Source organism: Tursiops truncatus, chromosome 11 (genome assembly GCF_011762595.2).
Source record: "Tursiops truncatus isolate mTurTru1 chromosome 11, mTurTru1.mat.Y, whole genome shotgun sequence".
In the NCBI taxonomy this organism is placed as follows: domain Eukaryota; kingdom Metazoa; phylum Chordata; class Mammalia; order Artiodactyla; family Delphinidae; genus Tursiops; species Tursiops truncatus.
The window spans coordinates 51,660,219-51,687,739 of NC_047044.1; the positions used below are offsets into that span (position 1 = coordinate 51,660,219).

Consider the following 27,521-nt stretch of genomic DNA (forward strand, 5'->3'; position numbering starts at 1 on the left):
CGGGAAGATCCCACATGCCGCGGAGTGGCTGGGCCCGTGAGCCATGGCCACTGAGCCTGCGCATCCGGAGCCTGTGTTCCGCAGCGGAAGAGGCCACAACAGTGAGAGGCCCGCGTACCGCAAAAAAAAAAAAAAAAAAAGGACAAGGCAGGACACACTGAGATGACATTCCCCAGGCGCCTCTGCCGCAGGCCAGTTAACATCTGGAAGCTTGACTTTCAGGTACTGCCAGTTTCATACCCACCCTGCCTCTCTGTTTCTGTAGACCTTTCCTGTTATGGGTTATTCCTGTGGCTGGAATTCAAAATTCTCTTATTGCTTAGGTAAAACTCGGTCCATCCTCAGGCTGTCCCATGAGTCAGGCTTCACCTCCACAGCATGTACACTGGTGTAAGCTTTTCTGGAGTCGGAGAGTCCCCTGAGGTACAAATATTTACGTGTTTCGGGAAAATGGTTGCAGATGAAATCACTGTCAGCTCCTTGAAGCTGTCCTGAGTGGTGTCTAAGGAGCGGAGAAGCAGGCAGAGGTAAAGGGACACAACCTGGAGTGAGGTTTCTAGATGTATCTTAACCTAGGATCTGTCTTGGCAGGTGACTTGAGACCCCCTCAAGACCCTCCGCTGCGGCAGGCTTCACCAGGCTGCGATGAACCACGCTGAAATAACAGAACCTGACTCACTTTTTCAACGCTCAACAGATCCCTGTGGGCAATGCCATGACTGACGTTAATACAAAAGCAGTTAGATTCCAGTGGGGTTGCTCATATAGGCGCGAGTGTGAGGGGAGGGGGAAGGCAGGCAGCTCAATGGCTCTTTAGACAATTTTTCCCTTTGTTTCTGGCTACCGGCTAGAAGTATGTTTCAATTTTCTCGTCAGCAAGTTAAGCCAGATGCGCACATGGTGCCTTGACAAAGAAAGAGGCCAGTATGAAAAGATATTAAAATTCAAAACACACTTCGGAGATGGCCTCCTCCTCAAATTGCACAGTCGTGGGGAGAATTCCTAAATCAGAAAAGAGGTCAAGTGATGGTGTTGAGTTCAGCTTTGTCCCTTGATATCAATATGATGCCCAGATGAGAACTACCCAGGAGAAAAGGCTAAGCTGCTCTCCTAACCCATCAGCCACTAAACATCAGCTTTCGGATGGCACCCAAATAAGCGTTCTGAGAGGAGCCATGCATATCAACAGCGTCTGCCCACTTTTTTAATTAAATCAGTCATTGACAGGGGACGCCCCTGGTGGTCCAGTGGTTAAGAATCTGTCTTGCAATGCAGGGAATGCCGGTTTGATCCCTGATCGGGGAACTAAGATCCCACACGCCGCGGGGCAACTAAGCCCGCGCGCCACAACTAGAGAGCCTGCATGCTGCAACTAATGAGCCTGCGCACTCTGCGCATAAGTAAAGAGAAGCCCACGCAGGGGTGGGATAGGGAGGGTGGGAGGGAGGGAGACGCAAGAGGGAAGAGATATGGGAACATATGTATATATATAACTGATTGATTTTGTTGTAAAGCAGAAACTAACACACCATTGTAAAGCAATTATACCCCAATAAAGATGTTAAAAAAAAAAAAAGAGAAGCCCGCGCGCCGCAAGGAAAGATCCCGCGTGCCGCAACTAAGACCTGACACAGCCAATAAATAAATATAAATAAAATCATTTACAAAGATACATCCCGTGCTTGGGGTTCAAGTTGCAAAGAAAATCCTACATGCAGAAGTCTCTTCTCCAAAGCTTGTACAACTTGTAGGGCAGCATCTGTGAGAGCCAAGGTCAAATCTGAGCCAACTAAGGCCAAAGTCAGGGTAAGCCATAGACATTCACAAGCTTGAGGATGAGGAAAGAAAGTCGCATACTCTATAGGTCCTGTGTTTTGTTCTGGTTTGGGCCGTGCCGCACAGCTTGTTGGATTTTAGTTCTCAGACCAGGGACTGAACCCAGGCCCTCAGCAGTGAAGAGTGTGGAATCCTAACCCCTGGACCGCCAGGGAATTCCCAGGCCCTGTGTGTTTCATGGGCGGACTGTCCCCTAGAGTTTTTTTTTCTTTTTAGAAGATGTTGGAGGTAGGAGTTTAGTAATTTATTAATTTTTGCTGTGTTGGGTCTTTGTTCCTGTGCGAGGGCTTTCTCTAGTTGTGGCAAGCGGGGGCCACTCTTCATCGCGGTGCGCGGGCCTCTCACTATCGCGGCCTCTCTTGTTGCGGAGCACAGGCTTCAGATGCGCAGGCTCAATAGTTGTGGCTCATGGGCCCGATTGCTCTGCGGCATGTGGGATCCTCCCAGACCAGGGCTCGAACCCGTGTCCCCTACATTAGCAGGCAGATTCTCAACCATTGCGCCACCAGGGAAGCCCCTAGAGACTTATTTTTCAGCTGGTCATTTGAAAAGACCTAGGAATACATTTCCCCACAGGAGCAACAGTGTACGGTAGCTGTGTTCTCTGGTCAGTCCACAGAATTCTGTTTGCCGCAGTGTAATCGAAAGCACCTCTGGTCACTGTAAAGCCCCCAAGCCTGTGCCTTTGAGTCCCTGCGGGACGATGATGAGCTGGAGGAGGGGCACTGCTTATTTGTAACTCTCGGCACTGCTGCCCGGAAGACTCCGCAGCCACATGGAAGGGGCTGGCGGTGCACTGCACAAAGCGCCCGGCTGAAGGCCAGGTCGGGGCTGGGATCCAGTCCGTCCTCCACCAGCTGAACTGGGGCAGGCACCTGCGGCTGCCAGAGGAGGAGCCTTCTTCTAACTTGTGCTCAAAAGCTATGCTCCAAAGGAACTCTGGAGGCTTCAGCTGCAATAGCGAAAGACAGCTCTTCTAGAAGAGGGTATCAAGAGTAGAAGGAAATTTGGGCACAAGAGGACATCAGTGGTGGGGAAGAGATGAAAGCCACCACCCACATACACATTTCTGTGTCTGGGTCACTGAATGCTGGAGGGGGCACAAACACGTTCTGACCAGAACCTCTTCTGGGGGCAACACTGAGTCCCCGTCAACTGTTCTCACATTCCACCATGAGACTTCCTCTGCGACCTGGCTACTTCAGTGAGGACATGGCAGCTACCTCGGCAAAGGCTCTTTACACCTTAGGGCTGGTGCCAGGGGGTGAATGAAAATGGGACACCTTTTGGAATTTCCAGAGAACGTGACCCCCAAAGAGATGAGGAAACTTACGGCTGTGGCTCCTACTCAGGTGGAGTCCAGAGGCTGTTCTGGAAACAGGGAAGGGGGAAGGAGGAATGGCCAGTATGTGCTATGCTGGGGGCTATGAGGAAAAGTACCTGGGAAAAATGACCCTATCTCAACTCCAACGGGGATAAGTGATCCTTACAAAGGCCTAGGGCCCTCTGTTGTAATAGCAAGAAGAAAAACAAGCAAGTGGTTAAAACAGCAAATTTTATATCTTGTTTCATGTTCTTTCATGAAGTGTTTAGTGACCTTATGTTATCTTAATCTAGCTAATAACCAGAGTTTCATTGTTTCATATTAGATCAAAACTAGATATTTCTGGGGAAAAAATAGCAAGATTTTATGCTACGCACAGACGCACACAATTAAAAAGCAAAAAAACAGGCAAACACACACACACAGACATACGCACGTGGACACAGCCCACGGTATGCAGGGAAAGACAGGAGAGCCTGTCCAAAGACTCTTCCAGCATCGACTCGAGTTAGAGAAACAGCAGCACTTGAGCCTGCCTGCGGGAGGAAGCTGCTTCTCGCCCGCAGCGTGCCCAGGAAGCAGGCTCGGAGGTGGGGGCCGGGAAGCCCCTCAGTCCTAGCACCCCGAGAGGCAGCTCAGGCGTGTGGAGCCCCATCTCCCAGACGCGCAGTTCCCTCAATGGGACTTTGTGTGAAGCTCGTTCAGGGAATGGGGTTTCCAGCAGTTGCAGCTCTAGAAGGGTGCTTGCTGTTCGGAGTATGTTAGCTGTTGTAGGGAACCCCCCAGGCCGTAGTCCTTGTGGGTGGGCTGTCACTGGGGCCCCGGGCTCCCGCCACCCCTCAGCTTCCCGAAATCGTCTCCAGTCAGCTGGTGGATGAGGAGACAGGACTGGTTGCACCTGGGGGCTGGGCCTGAGTGTGGCTGGCAGTGCTTCCACCACATTTCCTGGGCAGGAACAGCAAGCGCATGGCCATCAACGCCAGGGCGCCTGGGTAACGTAAGGCAGCTACGTGTCGGGGAAGAAGACCAGGACGTGGACACGTGAGTGCGGCCAGTCACTGCCTCTCTGCACAGAGGACGTTCTAGTTTGTGTCCCATGGTGGGGGGAGAGGTCCTTCCGTTTCTTTGTACTTGCACCTGCTCAAGCAGGAGAGCTGCTGCTGTCGCTGTGACTGATAAAGGCAGGACCAAGAGCCAGGGTGTGACTCTCACCCTCTCAGCTTCAGGTGAAATGTCACCCAGGTTCCTCCCATGGGGATCGCTGTGCTCACCCAAGCCTTTATCTCCAGCCCGGCTCCTGCCACAAGCTCCTTCTCCCCAGGCCTCGTTTGAAATCGATCTGCCGCAACAGTTGCAAACCCCAGCTGTTCTTTTATTCCTTGGCGAGTAGCTAGAGAATCAATTATCCCTGCCCTCAGTGAACTGCAGCGTCTGCTGATCTGCCCAAGGATAGGATTCAAGGTCTCAGCCCCCCGCCCATAAAGCTGTACTTAATCTGGACCTAATCACTTGAACAACTGCTTTTTACCCGTGATCCCCACCTGGCAACACCAAAACACCACCTCAGACTTTCAAGAGTCTAGGATGCCTAGCCCTCAAGGAGGATACTAATCTCCATTTCACACATGCAGCACGTACAGAAGGGTCAGAAAAGCAAAGTCCTGTTTATCTGCAGCAAACCTGCCGCCATCTTTATGTCTAAGTCCCACTATGGGCTTCTGACAGTAATAGTCTGTGGTCTATTGGTCTCTGCCTGGGAAAATTCTTGGAGTGTCTGCATACGGAACCCTCAATTCATATTTGATCAGCGTTCTCAGCATTGCCATCTTAGGATTTATTTACTACCACCTCAGCCTCCACATTTCCACCTACTCCCTTGGTAATTGTGGCAATGAACTCATCACTGAGCCATTGGGAATTGGGGCTCCGTCTCCTTTCAGGACCCCCTCCAACTTCTGGGTTTGGTTAATATACTTACTGAGTGTCCATTAGGTGCCAGGCACTGCTGAACGCTGAATTTTGAGGCCAGTGGCCTTACTTCCAATGAGTTCTGCTTTGGAATGTGTTTTTCAGTTGCTTTGCAACAGTGCCATGCAAATGGATTAAATGATAAAACAAAAAAATGTAACAAGATAGTTCACATTCCTTGGGGGGGGAAAAAACCCAGAAATGTCTAGGATGGCGAGCATTCTTAGAAAAGTTTCTCTCCTCTCTTATTCTGGGTAGAGTTCCATCAACAAGACTTCAGTCCTTCAGGGATCGGCGACTGGTGCAAAAAGAGGTCCCCCCAGTGCTCTCCTAGCACACACACCACAACTGAAGCAAGAAAATCTTCTCTGCTCATGAACGAGCCTTTTGTTTCTTGCTTGCAGGATAGTTGTAGTTTACCTTCTTTTACGTATGCAGAGTTTAGTTTTGAGGTTGTTAAAAATGTATGCGAGGGAATTCCCTGGCACTCCAGTGGTTAGGACTCTGGGCTTTCACTGCCGAGGGTCCGGGTTCAATCCCTGGTCAGGGAACTAAGATCCCACAAGCCACACAGCACAGCCAAACAAAAGAAAAAAAAAAAGTATGGAAATATACGGAGAGAGAGCCAATTGTTTTCTCAGAGAACATGATTGTTTCTCTGTTAGCGATGGCAGCTTGTAGAAATGTGATGGGGGAGAGGAGGCATTTACTGAATTTAGGGGCTAACCAGGAAGAATTAGCCCCCAACCTAATAAAGGTACGATAGCAGTTATCAGAGAGCAAGGGTCCCTCACTTGTTTATAAAAAAATTCTTTTGAAATTACAGGTTCCACAGTCAAATTGCAAATATTGTCTACCAGTTGTGAGCTGAAGTCCATGTTGACAATTGGCAGTGTTTAAGACAACAACCCCAGCACTTTGGAGGCTGTATATTGAAAGCCAAAAGATCTAGTCAATTGATTAGAATCGGTGACTGTGTACATCAAAAGTATTATTCATATTTTTGAGAACCCAATCTGTGCAGGCTGGGATAGGCACTAGGGATGCAGCCTTGAACAAAACAGACAGAGCCTCTCCTCTCCTGAAACTTACGTTCTACAAGGGGGAGACAAGAAATAAACAAAATAAAGTCAGATGGTGGTAAATGACATGAAGAAGGTAAGACAGGGATATTAGAGGATAACGATGGGCGGGAGGGGTGCATTAGTTTGAGTGGTCAAGGAAGACTTCATTGAGAAAGTGACTTTTTTGTTTGTTTGTTTTTGTGGTACGCGGGCCTCTCACTGTTGTGGCCTCTCCCGTTGCAGAGCACAGGCTCCGGACGCACAGGCTCAGCGGCCATGGCTCACGGGCCCAGGCGATCCGCGGCACGTGGGATCTTCCCGGACCGGGGCACGAGCCCGTGTCCCCTGCATCAGCAGGCAGACTCTCAACCACTGCGCCACCAGGGAAGCCCTCTGGTCACATTTTAAGGGAAACAATGACCCAGAAAACAAGGAGATGGTCAGAAGTCTGAAAAGAGATGAGGGATATGTTCTGTATTGTTCCTCGGATCAGAGATTGGGCCAGTGCTCAGGGAGACATATCGTATTCAGTATCAAGAAGTCTGCAGCCCTGACCATGTAGAAGATGACTTCTTAAATTAATAAGCTCCCCTTCAGGGGAGTTGTTTAAACAGAGACTGGATGGTCAGCTGTCTCAGGCTGTAAGCCCGATTGGGAAGGCTGTTAGGTGGACTGACACCCAAGGTCTCGTCTCCCCCTGAGATGTGGTGGTTCTGTGGCCTTGACGGAGCACCAAATGTTTGTGACCCCAAATGGCATATTTCTCTATTTTACTATAATTCTTGATAAAAATTCCAAATTTCCTAGCAGTAATTTACCAGCACCACAGTGATCCCAAAACACTGCCCTTTTGGGTATTTGACGCCCTGGTCCAGCCTCGCTGCCCAGTAGTTCCATACCCCAGAATCATTACACATACAGCTGTTTACTTCCTATTTATTGCTCAACCATTTGTAATCTACAAAAGGTCTTTACCTCTTTACTTTAGTTAATGACTGAACCTGGTGCATTATTGAGTAGCCTTGTAAGAGTACAATAATAAAGTTACTGGGGGAAAATGTGAATCACTTTCAGACCTTTAACACTGATACTGAGAATATAAAGCACTGTGTGATATCTAAAAGAGAAGGTGGAAAGATCTACAAGATAAGGGTAGAAAGAAAATATTCAAATCACAGGACTTTAGAAGTAGAATCCAAGTTGCTCACTTTGGAAAAAAAAGGACAATGAAGCCAGGGTTCAAAGTTCCTGCTCAGGGTCTTCTGAGCCTCAGTTCTTGGTGTTCCCACCACATTTTATTTCTCTTTCTCCCTCCCCGCCTTCTACCTAGTCCCCCAGCCTCCAAAATTATATTCCCTCACATCCTTTTTCTTTTTTTTTGGCCGCACTGCATGGAATGTGGGATCTTAGTTCCCCGTGATCGAACCCATGCCCCCTGCAGTGGTATCGCGGAGTCCTAACCACTGGACGGCCAGGGAAGTCCCCTCCCACATCCTTTTAAACACAACCAAACCATAAAGAAAATGTTAATTGTTCTGAGAGTCACATTACAATATTTAAATTAGATCAGTTTCAAGGCTCCCCTAAATTTGGGGTGTTGCTTCCCTACTGACCAACACCAGCGGTTTTCCGATAGCTGTTGGAAGACCTCTTGCACTTGCGTAAGGCACACATCTCGTGATTTATTTGAAAGTGGTATCTCTCAGTCTCTCCTACTGAGAAACTGAAAACAATTTTGGAAATACCTGTAGTTGTAACACTAGCTGTGGACCTTTGGCTAGTCACTTAGCCCCTCGGAACTCAGACTTCCTCTTCTGTTAAGCACTTGCGCTCAATGAATCATGGTCTAAGCCAGGTTCTCTGCGAAATGCCTACCTTATAGGGTTGTTGGGAGAATTAAAGAAAATAATAATATTAGGCAACATTAGGTGAATCAGTTCCTGCCAAGTACTAGGCTAAGTACTTTTTGATACATTGTCTACATCTCCACAACGACCCTAAATGAGATATTACTACACTGGTTACATACCATTTATAGATGAGGTTAAATGACTTGGTAACCAAGGCCACCCGGCTAGCAGGGGGCTGCATGCCTTTATCTCCTTGCCCTTGGTCTCTGTGGGTAGTGGATATGATGTAAAGTGCAATAGAAGGAGAGCTGCCATCTTTGAGGGTACGGAGGTCCCTAGCACTCTCCTTTCATCGGCCCCCACCCCTCTGAATTTAAATAAGGGTGAAACCCACATCAAATAGTCTTCTAGGGCAAGCTCGAGGTGGGGGGGAAGGAGGGGAGGGGGGAGGGGAAGGAGTCATAGAAACAGTAGCCTAAGAAATGTGTGGGAGCAGGGCCGTCCGGAGCAGGACATGGTATCCTGAAGCGGGCAGACAGGCCTGCAAAGTTTACTGACCTCTTGGACACGAGCTTCCACTCTTTTCTTTTTCTTTGAAAGCAAGGATTTTTAAAACAAAGGGGTGGGGGAAGGGAAGGCAAGGGAGCTTTAGTGGAGGGCTGAGCCTCTGGATAAAGTCACTGTTTTAGTCTTCTCATTTGTAAGATCACTTATCCTCTGTAAACCTTGATCTCCTCATCTGTGAAAATGAAAATATCTTGCTGATGGAATCGTGGTAAGCATAAAATGAAATCATATGTGACAAGCACACAGAAGCTTAATTAATATTAGCAATAAACGTAATAAAGATATGTCTAAACCTTAGTTCTGTCCATACATGCTCTATAAAAACTAGCATTCTTCGTATGTCTACTGTTTTTTCCATTGGAATCCGTGGCAAACGCTCAAACATATGGTAGCTAGTGCTAGAGCGCCCTCTGGTGGCTCTGCTGTCACAAACGAAACCTACTATCCGGACCTCGGCCTGCGTGGACCCTAACATGAAGGCTCTGCCCTGCTGCTGACCCCAGTCTGCAGGCACCCAAAGGAGAGAAGTGCAGCGGAGGCCACGCTGCAGATGCTCTCATCAGAAAATGTTACCAATAATCTGCAAAACTACTGAATCAGTCTGCTGTACACCTGAAACTGACACAATATTGTAAGTCAACTATACTTAAGTTAAAAAAAAAGAAAATGTTACCATTGACTCACAATGATTAAGAATAATTCCCTTAGTCTGAGTTTGAGCCTTACGAAATTAGCTGCTGTTCAGCCATTTTTAACCTACGAAAATGGCAGTTTTGTATGGTTGCCCCTAATCATTGCTGCTAGATGGGAGTAATTCAAAATCGGAGTGTGTCATTTAAAATGCCCAAAACAACGGAAACAAAACACAATGACTGAAAGAATGACTTTGTGGCCCGTGGGATCTAGAGCTGAAAGAGGAAAAGACAACCTCTCCTCAGGGATTTTAGTAATGGGCTGTTTCCCTAATCTCCTGTAACTTTTCTAGCATCCTTCATCCTTAAAGCCCGTCCTTACCTCAGTCAGAAGCACAGGTGGTGGGGCTTCTGTACCCCCTTTTCTGCTAGTTCACTTAGCCCTTCCATTTCTTTCCCCTACTTTGAGAAAAGATCCACTCTCAGAGTCTCAAGAGGATAAATGATTGGGAAGCCCACACCGTCTGTGTAGCCCTTCTGAGAAAGACCAGATTTCGGGGGGGGGGAGGTCACAAAATCAACAACTTCTCTGAGTCCTGACTTTACTATTACAATTTCGGAAAATCGGAATAGACCCAACCATTCAATCATTTCCCAACATCACTCACCAGATATTAAACTTTTATGTAGTCTCCCGCATAGTGGATTGCATTCAAAATTTGTTGTTGTTTTTAAAGGCATAGTCCCTCTGCGTGGTGTGTTCTATTCCATCACCCATCTTTCAAAGTCCTCACCATATCAAAAAGCAGTCGCAAAATAAGAGAGAATAATTTTCTTGGTTCTTGGCCAAATTCTACAGCTTTTAGGTGATTCTGCTTGAAATAATCTTCTTGAGGGTCTCCACAGAATTGAAACCATTCTGAAGTATATCCTTCTAGCAGTGGCCAAAGCTAATAGCACTGGGATTGTAATTAGTCTGAGAGATCTTATAACACAATCAGCTGAGACACACACTTCCAAAAAGTTAATATCCTGAGTCTTGAGATATCACCAGGACTCAGAATCCTGTAAATGACTTTGGAACCACTGCATTGATCATTTTGCACCTTTAAAGCCCATGAGGAAAGATAAGTACAGTATCAAATCCCAACTCAACTCACAAGAGCAGATTGATTAGGTAGAATATTAAAACAATGTGTTATATTGGGTATGCCTTATGAAAATAAAAAATACTCCAAATTGAATTTAATTCTCATCACCCTCTCGGAGGTACATATCATTATCCCCTAGATGTACTTGCAGGAAATTATATGCTAGAGTGGCATTCTCAGTTGGGGGCATTCTTACCTTAAAACAGAGAAATTTTATACTCAGCCTGTTGGGAAGCCATTTATCACATGTTCTGCTTTAGCCCTACCTAGCAAACTGAATCTGCAGCTACCCAGAACATCAACTTGTAAATCTTAAATTCTACAACTTAAAAATAATTGAACTAAAATCAATTACATATCAAATTACTTTATAATTTTCTAAAACTTTTAGAGCCACATAGGAGAGCTCAGTGTTACTTTTTAAAAAATCTGTATAAGAAAATAATATGAATTAGTCAAGCACTGGGAGTTCAGGTGCCTTTTAAGAAAATTTCTAAAGAATTTGTTTAAACCTTACACTTGAACTCTACATTTTTTTTTCAAGCCGAACAAGCATATATTTGTTCTCCCTAGAGCTTCGCACAATACCTCTATTATTCTCTCTGCTCTCTCCAAAGTCATCCTATTAAATTACAAACTGCATCCCTAATCCAAGCTTTTCTTTCGGAGATGAAGGCATTTTCTGAAGTTAGTTTTAAAGCTGGTACAACTTTGCAGGAATTCCAATCTACTCCAGGTGTAAAATTCACATCAGTCACTAGTTAAAATGAAGCCATCAATTTGCCAGAAAAGCTATTATTCGTGCCCTTTACAGATTCCCCATTCGTTCCCTATGCCCCTGCCAAGCATAATTAGGTTAAATAGGAATTTAGCAGATGTGAGAGCCACACACGCTGAACAAACTCATCACAACAGCTATTACTGCTCTGATCAAAAGTTAACTTTGGGGACTTCCCTGGTGGTCCAGTGGTTAAGACTCCTCACTCCCAATGTAGGGGGCCCAGGTTCTATCCCCTAGATCGAACTAGAACTAGATCCCACATGCATGCCGCAACTAAGAGTTTGCATACTGCAACTAAGACCTGGCACAGCCTAAATAAATAAATAAACAAACAAATAAATATATTTTTTTAAAAGTTAACTTTGTTAGGGGAAAAACAAGTGGCAAAATCATGGATCTGGTCTTTTGTGCTCAGCATTGGTCAGGGGGCTGTAGAGAATCTGCCTCTTGGTCTCAGACTGAATAATAACCTCATACACATGTGAAGGAAAGGTGACTATTGCTGCCTGATTTCGGTAATCCAACTCAGACACGAAAACGAGCTCCCAGAAATTGACAAGACGCTCAAGGATCATTTAATGCCACTGACCCCAACCACCTGGGGGGAAAATAAGCTGACTTTTAAAGAAAGATCTTGACAGGTCAGGAGAGAAGATGCTAGAAATAGTCAAGTTTGCAGAGGAGTGGCTTTCACTGCCAGTGGTATCGCCTTCCTTCTGGGAATCTCACCAAACCAGGGAGGAGAGTGAGGAGGGAGGTCTGGCAGAAACCAGGCTAAGGATCGATCAGAAGTAGATCACGACCAACTAGCTGGAGATCCTTTTGCCTTAGTAGAACCAGTAAAAAAAAAAAAATGATGGATTCCTGAACAGAGTGTTCGCACTGAGGTTCTTTATCAGATGAAGAAACAACCAACATACTCATTCAAAGTTCAAGTCCTATTTTCAGCTGCAGTGAGCACACCTGTCAACCAGAACTCATCCTGAACATGGATCAATAATTGTACAGATCGACGCCTTGTATCTTATCCAAAATCTGTTGGATAAACTATCGGCACATTCTATCCTGTTATTTCTAGAATCACGACCCATGGTTAAGCTTCTGACGCAACAGGCCCTGAGGAAAGGAGTCATGGCAAAGAATGAACATGAGCTAGAACTTGTGAAGAAATACAGGTAAGCCATGGGCATAAGGAGCCCACTCTCCATTCTGCTGGCATTCAAGTGATGGCACTGCCCCCAACCCAGAACACTGCAAGCACCACGTAGCACCTACCTGAGGGTTCCTTTGGCTTGAGTGTCTTACTTCACAAGTGGGCATACAGCTTCGAAATTTGCCATTTTGTGGATAATCCAGATGTACCAGGTCTCGGCAGTAAGAATGACATATGTATTTCCCCTCTGAAAGAGTAAGTGCAAAATTTCCTGGTTAGATGTATATGGGTCTCTGTCCATCTGACAGGCAGAGGGAAATTTAAGCCCCCAAACCAAAACCCAGCATCTGACCCAGAGTAGTGGAGATGTGTCTGTGTAGGGCCCATTCTTTCATAGCAGTGTGCTGGGCCATTTATTTAAAGCTGGCCTTCTCTGAAGTCCAAACATAATAGCAGTGAATACATTTCAGAAAGACAGATTAGATTACTATAAATATCTTTTTTGCAATTTAAAAATTGAGATAAAATTTATATAATATAAAATTCACCATTTTAGGGCTTAAAGACTTAAATGTAAGACATGACACCATAAAACTCCTAGAAGAGAACGTAAGCAAAACATTCTCTGAACATAGGCAAAACATAAATCGTAGTAATGTTTTCTTAGGTCAGTCTCCCAAGGCAATAGAAATAAAAGCAAAAATAAACAAATGGGACCTAATTAAACTTATAAGCTTTTGCACAGCAAAGGAAACCGTAAACAAAATGAAAAGACAACCTACTGAATGGGAGAAAATATTTGCAAATGATGCAATCAACAAGGGCTTAAGTTCCAAAATATACAAACAGCTCATATAATCCAACAACAAAAAACCAAACAACCGAGTTGAAAAATGGGCAGAAGATCTAAAGAGACGTTTCTCCAAAGAAGACATACAGATGGCCAACAGGCACATGAAAAGATGCTCAACATCGCTAATTACTAGAGAAATGCAAATCAGAACTACAACACAATAAGGTATCACCTCATACGGATTAGAAGTCTACAAATAATAAATGCTAGAGAGGGTGTGGAGAAAAGGGAACTCTCTTACACTGTTGGTGGGAAGGTAAATTGGTGCAGCCACTATGGAGAACAGTATGGAGTTTCCTCGAAAAAATAAAGTTGCCATATGATCCAGCAATCCCACTCCTGGGCGTATGCCCAGACAAAACTCGAATTTGAAAAGATACATGCACCTCTATGTTCACAGCAGCACTATTTACAATAGCCAGGACATGGAAGCAATCTAAATGTCCATCAACAGATGAATGGATAAAGAAGATGTGGTATATAAATACAATGGAATATTATTCAGACATAAAAAAGAATGAAATAATGCCATTTGCAGCAACATGGATGGACCTAGAGATTATCATACTAAGCAAAGTAAGTCAGAAAGAGAAAGACAAATACCATATGATATCACTTATATGTAGAATCTGAAATACAATACAAATGAACATATCTATAAAACAAAAACAGACTTACATAGAGAACAGAACTGTGGTTGCCAAGGGGGATGGGGGGTAACGGAGGGAAGGATTGGGAGTTTGGGATTAGTAGATGCAAACTATTATATATAGGATGGATAAACAACAAGGTCCTACTGTATAGCACAGGGAACTATATTGAAAACCCTGTGATAAACTATAATGGAAAAGAATATATATATATATATATATAACTGAGTCACTTTGCTGTGCGGCAGAAATTAACACAACATTGTAAATCAACTATAATTCAATAAATATTTTTAAAAATTCACCATTTTAAAGAGTAAAATTCAGGGAATTCCCTGGTGGTCCAGTGGTTAAGACTCGGCGCTTTAACTGCTGAGGCCTGGGTTTGGTCGGGAAACTAAGATTCTGCAAACAACGCAGCCAAAAAAAAAAAAAAAAAAAGAAAATCCAATGATTTTTAGTATAATCATAATGTTGTCCAACCATCACTATTATCTAATTCCAGAACATTTCCATCACCCCAAGAACAAGCCCTCTACCTGTTAGGAGCCACTCCCCATTTCCTTCTTCCTCTATCCCCTGGAAACCACTAATGTACTTTCTGTTCCTATGGAGTTGCCTATTTTGGACATACTGTGTCAATGGAATCATACAATATGTGGCCTTCTGTGTCTGGCTCCTTTCACTTAGCATAATGTTTTTAAGGTCCATCCATGTTGTAGCGTGTATCAGAATTTCATTCCTCCTTATTGTTGAATAATCTTTCATTGCCTGGAAGTGCCACATTTTGTTTATCTGTCCATCACTTGAGGGACATTGGGTTGTTTTCATTCCTAGGAGTGGAACTGTTGGGGCATATGGTAGCTGTGTTTAATTTTTTGACGAACTGCCAAACTGTTTTCCAATGTAGATCTCTCGAAAACAGCTCTTTCAGCCACATCACAGTGCATAGATAAGAACTTCTACAACTCTATTCACCAGCTAATAGAATTCTCTAAACAGTAGTCTAGTAATGGAACCCATTCAAGTATATATAGCTTACATTATGATATACTTAAAGGGGTTTATTATGAAATAACTTTCCGTATGAAAGTGGTGTCCCGGCAAGAAGAACCCTGAAGGAAAATTTGGAGTGGGGCTCTGCATGTAGTTCTTCTTCTAGCCAAGGGTAAAGCAGCCTACATATCATTATTATAAAAATGTTTTGCGGGCTCCCTGGTGGCGCAGTGGTTGAGAGTCCGCCTGCCGATGCAGGGGACGTGGGTTCGTGCCCCGGTCCGGCAAGATCCCACCTGCCGCGGAGCAGCTAGGCCCGTGAGCCATGGCCGCTGAGCCTGCGCGTCCGGAGCCTGTGCTCCACAACGGGAGAGGCCACGACAGTGATAGGCCCGCGTACCGCAAAAAAAAAAAAAAAAAAAAAAAAAAAAAACGTTTTGCGTGCTGATGCCAGGATTAAACCTATTGGAGGTTAACAGGGACCTGACTTTCAAAATGGCATCCAGAGGTGACCTAGAAGCCACAGTCTATAGCGTCACAGCCAACTAACCTGCAGGACTAACTCTGCATGCATGCCTACATTCTTTTTTTTTTAAAAAATAGATTTATTTATTTATTGTTGGCTGCGTTGGCTCTTCGTTGCTGTGCGCGTGCTTTCTCTTGTTGCGGTGGGCGGGGGCTACTCTTTGTTGCACTGCGCAGGCTTCTCATTGTGGTGGCTTCTCTTTGTTGCTGAGCACGGGGTCTACGTGCGTGGGCTTCAGTTCACGGGCTCTAGAGCGCAGGCTCAGTAGTTGTGGCGCACGGTCTTAGTTGCCCTATGGCATGTGGGATCTTCCCAGACCAGGGCTCAAACCCGTGTCCCCTGCACTGGCAGGCGGATTCTTAACCGCTGCGCCACCAGGGAAGCCCCATGCCTACATTCTTATATCCATGCAACAAATGTTCGTGCCTACTTCATCCCCAGGAGCATTAGGCAGTTAAGTACACAGTCAGAGAGGACCCTACTCTCAGTGGGAGAAACAGATAAGAGATGCATTGCACTCACAATATAGCGTGGCAAATGCTCTAACAGTACGGAGGGGGGCACAGCACAGATGCCTAAGTCAGTCTGGGAAGGCCGAGGAAGGCTCCTAGAGGAGATGACACTTAAGGTGAAGTGGTCTAGGAATTAGCTGATTGTCATCGGATGAAGTGAGGAAGGACAACTCAAGCAGAGCAGCATCATATGTATGCGAGTGATGGAGGCTGGACAGAGAAAGCGCTGTTGACTCAGCAACTGACCTCAGCGGGGCTGGAGGTAGGATGGATTCAGGGGCAGGAGACCCTGAAAAGCCAAACCAGAGGACAATGGAAAACAATGGAAATATTTTAAGCAGAAGCGTGATAAAATCAGCTCTATATTGTTAAAAAAAAAAAAAGTCATTCTGGTAGCAGTATGGCGAGTGGATGGGGAATCAGAAAGATTCAAGGAAGGAGACAAATTAAAAAGTCATTTCATCAGCTTATATAATCTCTACAGTGAAGTCTCTAAACTGTTTTGAACCCACACCGCTGTCAGTAAAAAGAAAAGAGAGAAAATTGAACGTATATCTCTAATGTATGTAGAGTAAGCAATATATTTATTATTTTAAAGCTTTTATTTATTTATTATTATTTATTTATTTATTTTTGGCTGCACTGGGTCTTCGTTGCTGCACGCGGGCTTTCTCTAGTTGTGGCAAGTGGGGGCTACTCTTCATTGTGGTGTACAGGCTTCTCATTCTGGTGGCTTCTCTTGTAAGCAATATATTTATAATTGTATACATGTATTACTGCATTAATACATTGCATATATAAGATATATAAATATAGTAACTTTTAAGGATGATACAGATAGAATGTCTAATACCTCCTCAGTCCCTAGTGGATTATCTTGCACACCTGCAGGTACACACATAGTATTGCCTAGACTCCTGTCTTGGCCTCCCTGTGGACCACACCCTCTCCACGGAGCTCCCGGGACATGCCCACCTGGAGCCAACATGGCTGCCTTCTGGGTATCACCCTCTGGGTACCCAGGACTCAGAATTTCTCTTTCTAAATGGTCTCCAGCCTGCTCCCAGGGACCACGCAGGCCTATTGCCTGGGTCCTCCTTCAACAGGAGATGCCAGTGTGATCACCCTGAGGCCCAAGGGTTGGTCAAGAGTAATGGTGTTGGTTGGGGTAGTGGTGTTGGTTGCAGTTAAACACATTGGCTGAGGTGTCACAGGACAAGGGGCACTTGTGCAAGGCTTTTTGTGCTACAGGACAGAGCTGCGGGCTGAAGAGAAGGACTGGTGGGCTACAGACCTGAGGTCTCAAGTTTTAGGAGCTTGAGAGTTGGCCTTGAGCACACTAGTTTGGAGACTGCTGTGCTTTAGAATGAACTCACTGTAAGGCAGCTGGCACTGTCATCATCCAGTGAGAACTAGAGAACATTTTTCATCTAGAAAATTAGCAAATACACATTGCTGGTGAGAATGCTGAGAATTTGATACTTTCAAAGAATGCTGGCACAGATTGGTTCAAGATGGTGGAGTGAAGGACGTGCGCTCACTCCCTCTTGTGAGAGCACCGAATCACAACTAACTGCTGAACAAACACTGACAAGAAGACACTGGAACTCACCAAAAAAGATACCCCACATCCAAAGACAAAGGAGAAGCCACAATGAGATGGTAGGAGGGTCGCAATCACAATAAAATCAAATCCCGTAACTACTGGGTAGGTGACTCACAAACTGGAGCACACTTATACCACAGAAGTCCACCCACTGGAGTGAAGGCTCTGAGCCCCATGTCAGGCTTCCCAACCAGGGTGTCTGGCAGTGGGAGGAGGAATTACTACAGAATCAGACTTTGAAGGCTAGTGGGATTTTATTGCAGGACTTCGAAAGGACTCGGGGAAACAGAGACTCCACTCTTGGAGGGCACACACAAAGTAGTGTGTGCATCGGGACCCAGGGGAAGGAGCAGTGACCCCATAGGAGCCTGAATCAGACCTACCTGCTAGTGTTGGAGGGTCTCCTGCAGAGGTGGGGGGTGGCTGTGTCTCACCGTGAGGACAAGGACACTGGCAGCAGAAGTTCTGGGAAGTACTCCTTAGCGTGAGTACTCCCAGAGTCCACCGTTAGCCCCACCAAAGAGCCCAGGTAGACTCCAGTGCTGGGGCGCCTCAGGCCAAACAACCAACAGGGAGGGAACCCAGCCCTACCCATCAGCAGACAAGTGGATTAAAGTTTTACTGAGCTCTGCCCACCAGAGCAACAGCCAGCTCTACCCACCACCAGTCCCCTCCATCAGGAAATTTGCACAAGCCTCTCAGATAGCTTCATCCACCAGAGGGCAGACAGCAGAAGCAAGAACTACAATCCTGCAGCCTGTGGAAGGAAAACCACATTCACAGATAGACAAGATGAAAAGGCAGAGGGCTATGTACCAGATGAAGGAACAAGATAAAACCCCAGAAAACAACTAAATGAAGTGGAGATAGGCAACTCTCCAGAAAAAGAATTCAGAATAATGATAGGGAAGATGATCCAGGACCTCGGAAAAAGAGTGAGGCAAAGACTGAGAAGACACAAGAAATGTTTAACAAAGACCTAGAAGAATTAAAGAACAAACAAACACATGAACAATACAATAACTGAAATGAAAAATACACTAGAAGGAGTCAATAGCAGAATAACTGAGGCAGAAGAACAGATAAGTGACCTGGAAGACAGAAAGGTGGAATTTACTGCTGCAGAACAGAATAAAGAAAAAAGAATGAAAAGAAATGAAGACAGCCTAAGAGACCTCTGGGACAACATTAAATGCAAGAACATTCACAGTACAGGGATCCCAGAAGGAGAAGAGAGAGAGAAAGGACCCGAGAAAATATTTGAAGAGATTATAGTCGAAAACTTCCCTAACATGGGAAAGGAAATAGCCATGCAAGTCCAAGAAGCACAGAGAGTCCCATACAAGATAAACCCAAGGAGAAACATGCTGAGACACACAGTAATCAAACTGGCAAAAATTGGGGCTTCCCTGGTGGTGCAGTGATTGAGAGTCCACCTGCTGAAGCACAGGACACAGGTTCGTGCCCCGGTCCAGGAGGATCCCACATGGGGTGGAGCGGCTGGGCCCGTGGGCCATGGCCGCTGGGCTTGTGCGTTTGGAGCCTGTGCTCCGCAGCGGTAGAGGCTGCAATGGTGAGAGAGCTGTGTACTGCAAAAAAAAAAAAAAAAACCTGGCAAAAATTAAAGACAAGCAGCTGAAAGCAGCAAGGGAAAAATGACAAATAACATACAAGGGAACTCCCATAAGGTTAACAGCTGATTTCTCAGCAGAAACTCTATGAGCCAGAAGGGAGTGGCACAATATATTTAAAGTGATGAAAGGGAAGAACCTACAACCAAGATTACTCTACCCAGCAAGGATCTCATTCAGATTCAATGGAGAAATCAAAAGCTTTACAGACAAGCAAAAGCTAAGAGAATCAGCACCACCAAACCAGCTCTACAACAAATGCTAAACGAACTTCTCTAAGTGGGAAACACAAGAGAAGAAAAGGACCTACAAAAACAAACCCAAAACAATTAGGAAAATGGTAATAGGAACATACATATCGATAATTACCTTAAACGTGAATGGATTAAATGCTCCAACCAAAAGACACAGGCTCGCTGAATGGATACAAAAACAAGACCTATATATATGCTGTCTACAAGAGACCCACTTCAGACCTAGGGACACATACAGACTGAAAGTGAGGGGATGGAAAAAAGATATTCCATGCAAATGGAAATCAAAAGAAAGCTGGAGTAGCAATACTCATATCAGATAAAATAGACTTTAAAATAAAGAATGTTACAAGAGACAAGGAAGGACACTACATAATGATCAAGGGATCAGTCCATGAAGAAGATATAACAATTATAAATATATATGCACGCAACATAGGAGTACCTCAATACATAAGGCAACTGCTAACAGCTATAAAAGAGGAAATCAACCGTAACACAATAATAGTGGGGGACTTTAACACCTCACTTACACCAATGGACAGATCATCCAGACAAAAAATTAATAAGAAAACACAAGCTTTAAATGACACAATGGACCAGATAGATTTAATTGATATTCATAGGACATTCCATCCAAAAACAGAAGATTACATTTTCTTCTCAAGTGCACATGGAACATTCTCCAGGATAGATCACATCTTGGGTCACAAATCAAGCCTCAGTATAATTATGAAAATTGAAATCATACCAAGCATCTTTTCTGACCACAATGCTATGGGAGTAGAAATCAATTACAGGGGAAAAAAATGTAAAAAACACAAACACATGGAGGCTAAACAATACATTACTAAATAACCAAGAGATCACTGAAGAAATCAAAGACGAAATCAAAAAATACCTAGAGACAAATGACAATGAAAACACGACAATCCAAAACCTATGCGACGCAGCAAAAGCAGTTCTAAGAGGGAAGTTTATAGCAATACAAGCCTACCTCAAGAAACAAGAAAAATCTCAAATGAACAATCTAACCTTACACCTAAAGGAACTAGAGAAAGAAGAATAAACAAAACTCAAAGTTAGTAGAAGGAAAGAAATCATAAAGATCAGAGCAGAAATAAATGAAATAGAAACAAAGAAAACAATAGCAAAGATCAATAAAACTAAAAGCTGGTACTTTGAGAAGATAAGCAAAATTGATAAACCACTGGCCAGACTCATCAAGAAAAAGAGGGAGAGGGCTCAAATCAATAAAATTAGAAATGAAGGGCTTCCCTGGTGGGGCAGTGGTTGAGAGTCCGCCTGCTGATGCAGGGGACACGGGTTCGTGCCCTGGTTCGGGAAGATCCCACATGACACGAAGCGGCTGGACCTGTGAGCCATGGTCACTGAGCCTGTGCGTCCAGAGTCTGTGCTCTGCAATGGGAGAGGCCACAACAGTGAGAGACCCGCATACCGCAAAAAAAAAAAAAAAAAAATTAGAAATGAAAAAGGAGAAGTTAAAATGGACACTGCAGAAATACAAAGCATCCTAAGAGACTACCAAATGCAAATTTATGCCAATAAAATGGACAACCTGGAAGAAATGGACAAATTCTTAGAAAGGTATAAACTTCCAAGATTGAACCAGGAAGAAATAGAAAATATGAACAGACCAATCACAAGTAATGAAATTGAAACTGTGATTAAAAATCTTCCAACAAACAAAAGTCCAGGACCAGATGGCTTCACAGGTGAATTCTATCAAACATTTAGAGAAGAGCTACCACCAATCCTTCTCAAACCCTTCCAAAATATTGCAGAGGAAGGAACACTCCCAAACTCATTCTATGAGGCCACCATCACCCTGATACCAAAACCAGACAAAGATACTACAAAAAAAGAAAATTACAGACCAATATCACTGATAAATATAGATGCAAAAATCCTCAAGAAAATACTACAAACAGAATCCAACAATACATTAAAGGGATCATACACAATGATCAAGTGGGATTTACCCCAGGGACAAGGATTCTTCAATATAGGCAAATCAATCAATGTGATACACCATATTAACAAAGTGAAGAATAAAAACCATATGATCATCTCAATAGATGCAGAGAAAGCTTTTGACAAAATTCAACACCCATTTATGATAAAAACTCTCCAGAAAGTGGGCATAGGGGGAACCTACCTCATCATAATAAAGGCCATGTATGACAAACCCACAGTAAACATCATTCTCAATGGTGAAAAACTGAAAGCATTTCCTCTAAGATCGGGAATAAGGCAAGGATGTCCACTCTTGCCACTATTATTCAACATGGTTTTGGAAGTCCTGGCCATGGCAATCAGAGAAGAAAAAGAAATAAAAGGAATACAAATTGGAAAAGAAGAAGTAAAACTATCACTGTTTGCAGATGACATGATACTATACATAGAGAATCCTAAAGATGCCACCAGGAAACTACTCAAGCTAATCAATGAATTTGGTAAAGTTGCAGTATACAAAATTAATGCACCGAAATCTCTTGCGTTCCTATACACTAAGAACAAAAGATCAGAAAGGGAAATTAAGGAAACAATCCCGTTCACCAGTGCAACAAAAAGAATAAAATACCTAGGAATAAACCTACCTAAGGAGGTAAAAGACCTGTACTCAGAAAACTATAAGACGCTGATGAAGGAAATCAAAGATGACACAAACAGATGGAGAGATATACCATGTTCTTGGATTGGAAGAATCAATACTGTGAAAATGACTACACTACCCAAAGTAATCTACAGATTCAGCGCAATCCCTATCAAATTACCAATGGCATTTTTTACAAAACTAGAAAAAAAATATTAAAATTTGTATAGAGGCACAAAAGACCCCGAATATCCAAAGCAGTCTTGAGGGAAAAAAAATGGAGGTGGAGGAGTCAGACTCCCTGACTTCAGACTATACTACAAAGCTACAGTCATCAAGACAATATGGTACTAGCACAAAAACAGAAATATAGATCAATGGAACAGGATAGAAAGCCCAGAGATAAACCCACGCACCTATGGTCAGCTAATCTATGACAAAGGAGGCAAGGATATACAGTGGAGAAAAGACAGTCTCTTCAATAAGTGGTGCTGGGAAAACTGGCCAGCTACATGTAAAAGAATGAAATTAGAACACTCCCTAACACCATACACAAAAATAAACTCAAAATGGATTAGAGATCTAAATGTAAGACTGGATACTATAAAACTCTTAGAGGAAACCATAGGAAGAACACTCTTTGACATAAATCACAGCAAGATCTTTTTTGATCCACCTCCTAGAGTAATGGAAATAAAAACAAAAATAAACAAATGGGACCTAATAAAACTTCAAAGCTTTTGCAAAGCAAAGGAAATCATAAACAAGATGAAAAGACAACCCTCAGAATGGGAGAAAATATTTGCAAACAAATCAATGGACAAAGGGTTAATCTCCAAAATATATAAACAGCTCATGCAGCTCAATACTAAAAAAACAAACAACCCAATCCAAAAATGGGCAGAAGACCTAAATAGACATTTCTCCAAAGAAGACATACAGATGGCCAAGAAGCACATGAAAAGCTGCTCAACATCACTAATTATTAGAGAAATGCAAATCAAAACTACAATGAGGTATCACCTCACACCAGTTAGAATGGGAATCATCAGAAAATCTACAAACAACAAATGCTGGAGAGGGTGTGGAGAAAAGGGAACCCTCTTGCACTGTTGGTAGGAATGTAAATTGATACAGCCACTATGGAGAACAGTATGGAGGTTCCTTAGAAAACTAAAAATAGAACTCCCATATGACCCCGCAATCCCACTACTGGGCATATACCCAGAGAAAACCATAATTCAAAAAGACACGTGCACCCCAATGTTCATTGCTGCACTATTTACAACAGCCAGGTCATGGAAGCAACTTAAATGCCCATCGACAGACGAATGGATAAAGAAGATGTGGTACATATATACAATGGAATATTACTCAGTCATAAAAGGGAACAAAATTGGGTAATTTGTAGAGACATGGATGGATCTAGAGACGGTCATACAGAGTGAAGTAAGTCAGAAAGAGAAAAAGAAATATCATATATTAACACATATATGTGGAACCCAGAAAAATGGTACAGATGAACCGGTTTACAGGGCAGAAATAGAGACACAGATGTAGAGAACAAACGTATGGACACCACGTGGGGAAAGCAGCGGGGGTAGATGAATTGGGCTATTGGGATTGACATGTATACACTGATGTGTATAAAATTGATGACTAATAAGAATCTGCTTATTAAAAAGTAAATAAAATAAAATTCAAAAAAAAGAAGTGCTGGCAGGAGTACAAATTCAAACAGGCTCTTTTGCAAGGCAATTTGTGAACGTGAACATATATCAAAAATGTTCAGACTGTACTAACACTTTGACCCAATAACACTGCTCCTAAGAACTTACCCTAAGGAAATAATCATGACATGAGGAAAGACTTATGAACAGGGGTCTTCACTGTAATGGTGAAAACTCGGAAGCAAATCAAATGTACAACAGTAGGAAGGCAGTTAATATGGTGCATGCATGTGATGCAATAACTGTGACATGATCAATAAATGATTTTGCAGAATAATATTCAATGGCATGAGAAATTGTTAAAGGAGACATTCAAATTATAAAGGAGAATATATGATATGATTCGGTGTTTAAAAATATATACATAGAAAAAGTAAGGATATATGTCAGTTCTCGATTTTAGGAATTTTATTTTTTTATTTGTGCTTTTCTGTGTTTTATACAGAGCTCATACAATTCTGTTGTAAGTGGAAATAAATTACTTACAATATTCATAATGGTGAGAGTAACTTAATGGTGAGAAGTGGCATAGTCCTCAACTAAAAGGCTGGTATGAATGATGGAAAGTCAAATTTGAGAGATGCCTAAAAGCTAGTCATGGGGTAAATTGTGTCCTCCCCAAATTCATTTATTGAAGACTTAACCCCCAGTAGTTCAGAATATGATCGTATTTGGAGATAGTGCCTTTAAAGAAGTAATTAAGATAAAATGAGGTCATATGGGTGGACTCTAATGCAGTATGACTGGTGTGCTTATAAGAAGAGGATATTAGGACACAGACTAAGGGGCAACCACGTGAGGACACAGTGAGCAGGCAGCCACCTGCAAGTCAAGAAGAGACGCCTCAAAAGAAACTAAACCTGCCAACACCTTGAACTTGGCCTTTTAGCCTCCAGAACTGGGAGACACTAAAGTTCTGCTGTGTAAGCCACCCAATCTGTGCTGTTTTGTTACGGCAGCCCTAGCAAACTAGGCTTGTCAGGATTTTGATACGGGGAGAGAGGACCCTAAGATGACTCCCAGGGGATGCCTTTCGGATGGTAAGGACACCAGTAGAAAAGATGAATGGGTGTGCTCTGGGCAGTCTGAGGTTCCGGTGCCAGTGGAATATGAGGGAAGATGTCCAGTAAGTAGCTGGGTATGTGAGTCTGCAGTTCAGGAAGGAGAGCTGAGATGGGGTTGGAGATGGGGAGTCATTTAGCTTATCAAGTTGTATGGGAAGATCTGGGTGTGACTGAGAGCTGCCTCAGAAGGAGAGTGGCCTACTGGAAAGAGTGCGGTTTGTTGGTCAGACCGTTTGGATTTGAACTCTGCCCCCACCTCTTACTAGCTGTGAGGCTTTGCACGAGTTACTAGGCCACTCTGAAGCTCAAGTTACCCTCTGTGAGCAGAGGGCATAATGGAGTCTCACCATGCTCCTGCCAGCCTTAAAATGATGTAACGTGTTAAGTCCTAGAATGTTCTAGAATAGGAGCTCACACAAAGTGGCAGCTATTCCTACTATAGTGAGAACTAGGATAAGGAAAGGTCACTGATATTGAAGGGATGCTTTGAAGAAGACTGAGAAGTAAAATATAGAGACGCAAGAGGAGAAAGGAGCAAGAGCATGGGGAAGGAAGTCGAGATAGGAGAAAGTTTCAAGAAAACAACTGCATCAGCCCTGGCACAGGGTATAGAAAAGCCAAGTAAGACAAGCGTGGAGCAAAGTGCAGGGATGCATCCCAATCCCTTATTCCATTGTTTTCCCTTCAAGGTTGTGCACCATCCTTTTTTTTTGAAAGCTCCACAGCTCTCCCTTATCTGAGAACTAGATTGACATAAATAATAACAATTATTTACATGTGTCTATGTGGTAATAAACCCAACACAGGCAAATCAAATTAGAGAGCCGTGTGCTAGTCAGCTATTCTATGAGCCATTCTAGGAGAAAATTCACTAATGACATTAGGAAACATTTTCCCTTTTGACGTAGTTTTGTTTCTCATTCATAATTAATTTTATTCTCTATCACTATAATGTCAGGCCTACTGCAGGCCCACTGTTTCCTTTTATGAAAAGCATACTTGAAAAAAGGGAAAGCAAAACCCAAGCATCAGGAAAGCTTTATCCACTTCTTGTAAATGGAGTTTTAATGGGATGGAAATACTCTTATGAGGAAGCACTGATTGACAAGCCTAGAAGGAACTTTGGTAGGCTATCTACCAAATTTCATCTATACTGAAAGACACTTTTTTTTTAACATGTAAACATCTGTGAAATGAGCATCTGTCTTACAATGAAAGGCATATCATAAAATTGACAGCATTCTCCTTTCTTAGTGGTTCATAAAACATCACGATTGATGGTGTCTTAGATATGATCAAACATGGCAAGACTTTGCCTGAGGACCAGGCAAGCTATTCTAGAAATACAACCGCTTATTGGTTTTGTAAGAACCTCTAGACAATAGTAATCAAACGGTCACGTGGCAGACACACAACCCCGGCAATGTTTTCCATAGCTTAGCACAAAGACTGGCATCTTGCTGCTCACGGCAAGAAACAGGACAGCTCATGGCTTAAAACCAGCTAGAGAATTCCCCTCTGGGTACACACACACACAGACACACAGACACACACACAGACACACACACACACACACTGTGAGCCACCTCCTGCTCTCCCTTAACCTTGCAGAGGTCTTTACTAGCCTCAGGATGGGTAATCTCTCAGTCACTGGCAAGAGAAAAGTGGGAGATACCCCTCTTTTACTTATTATTTAATTTCTGTTGAACCCTCATTTAGATTTTGTTGCTAATAAAGATCTACCAACTTTTGAAGCTATTGGAAACTCCTCTGATTATACAGGTGCCCCCCATCACCAGACATTTCCCACCATTCCCCATCTACACTGCAAGCCGGAATGCAATTTCTTTCGCTTCTCAAGAAAGACTTAGGAACTGAGGACTAATGCCTGGAGGTCCTTGAATCCTTTTAGGAAGAATCTGGCCAGCAAGACACATGTCTTTGATATTTATAACTGGTCAAAATAATGCTGGAGTTACTGTTCCATCTGGTATGGAAAATTAAACCTCCTGAACTGTCCTGTAACAGAAAGAAGCTGCAGGGGTTCGCTGTCACCACTCTTTGTTTAACTCATGCAACATTAAAGCACATTGGCCTACAAGAAATAAAGCTGGCTTATAAATGAACTCAGATGACAAGAACCCCACACAACAGGCCCCGCTGAAGCTATTATCCTCAGCCCTAAAGGCCAGCTGGGTCCTCCTGTAACATCAAAGGCACAAACAACTGAACCAATGTGGAGACAATCCTCCTGGCATCCTGCGTGCTGTCAGACTGTCAGAAGCAAGAGGAACCTACCGGGTATGTGGGTTTTCTTCACCTGAAAGTTGACTTTGCCCCAGAGCTTATAAATCGCAGTTCCCATCTCTGAGCCCCGGCTCCGTGTGCAGCACAGAGAGACAGCTGAGGGTGACAGGCTGAGCGGGCCAGCCCTCCCTGACCTGTGTGACTCAGAGCCCACCAGGAGGCCAAGCCTCCCTCCACGCCCTTTTTCAACCGGCCACCAGCGTGCTCAGCGGCTCTGCTCATCAGGGCTGTCAAACTTTCACAACCAGGTCCATAAATCAGGTTAGAAGAGGTCAAGGGAGCATCTCTCAGACGACAGTCTTGATCAGAGATGACTGTATTGCAGTTGTGAAGGCCTCCGGACACAGACGGTCTAGGCGAGCTGTGTGGCCTCTGGCCACTTATTTAACCTCTCTGTGCCTCCAGTTCTTCTTCTGTAAGATAGTTCCCATTGCACTGACTTGATAAGT

General features: G+C 43.7%; 1 protein-coding gene across 1 annotated transcript in view; it reads right to left on the minus strand.

Annotated features, from left to right (window-relative positions):
• Positions 1–12,754, minus strand: part of RASSF3 (Ras association domain family member 3) — a 117,748-nt gene extending 104,994 nt beyond the window's left edge. Inside the window, exons 1-2 of the mRNA XM_073788422.1 lie at positions 12,679–12,754; positions 12,449–12,573 (exon numbers count right to left, since the gene is read on the minus strand). Coding sequence (XP_073644523.1) covers positions 12,449–12,573; positions 12,679–12,739 — 186 coding nt within the window. The 5' untranslated portion in view covers positions 12,740–12,754. The remainder of the gene's footprint in view (positions 1–12,448; positions 12,574–12,678) is intronic.
• Between the last annotated feature and the right edge of the window lie 14,767 nt (positions 12,755–27,521).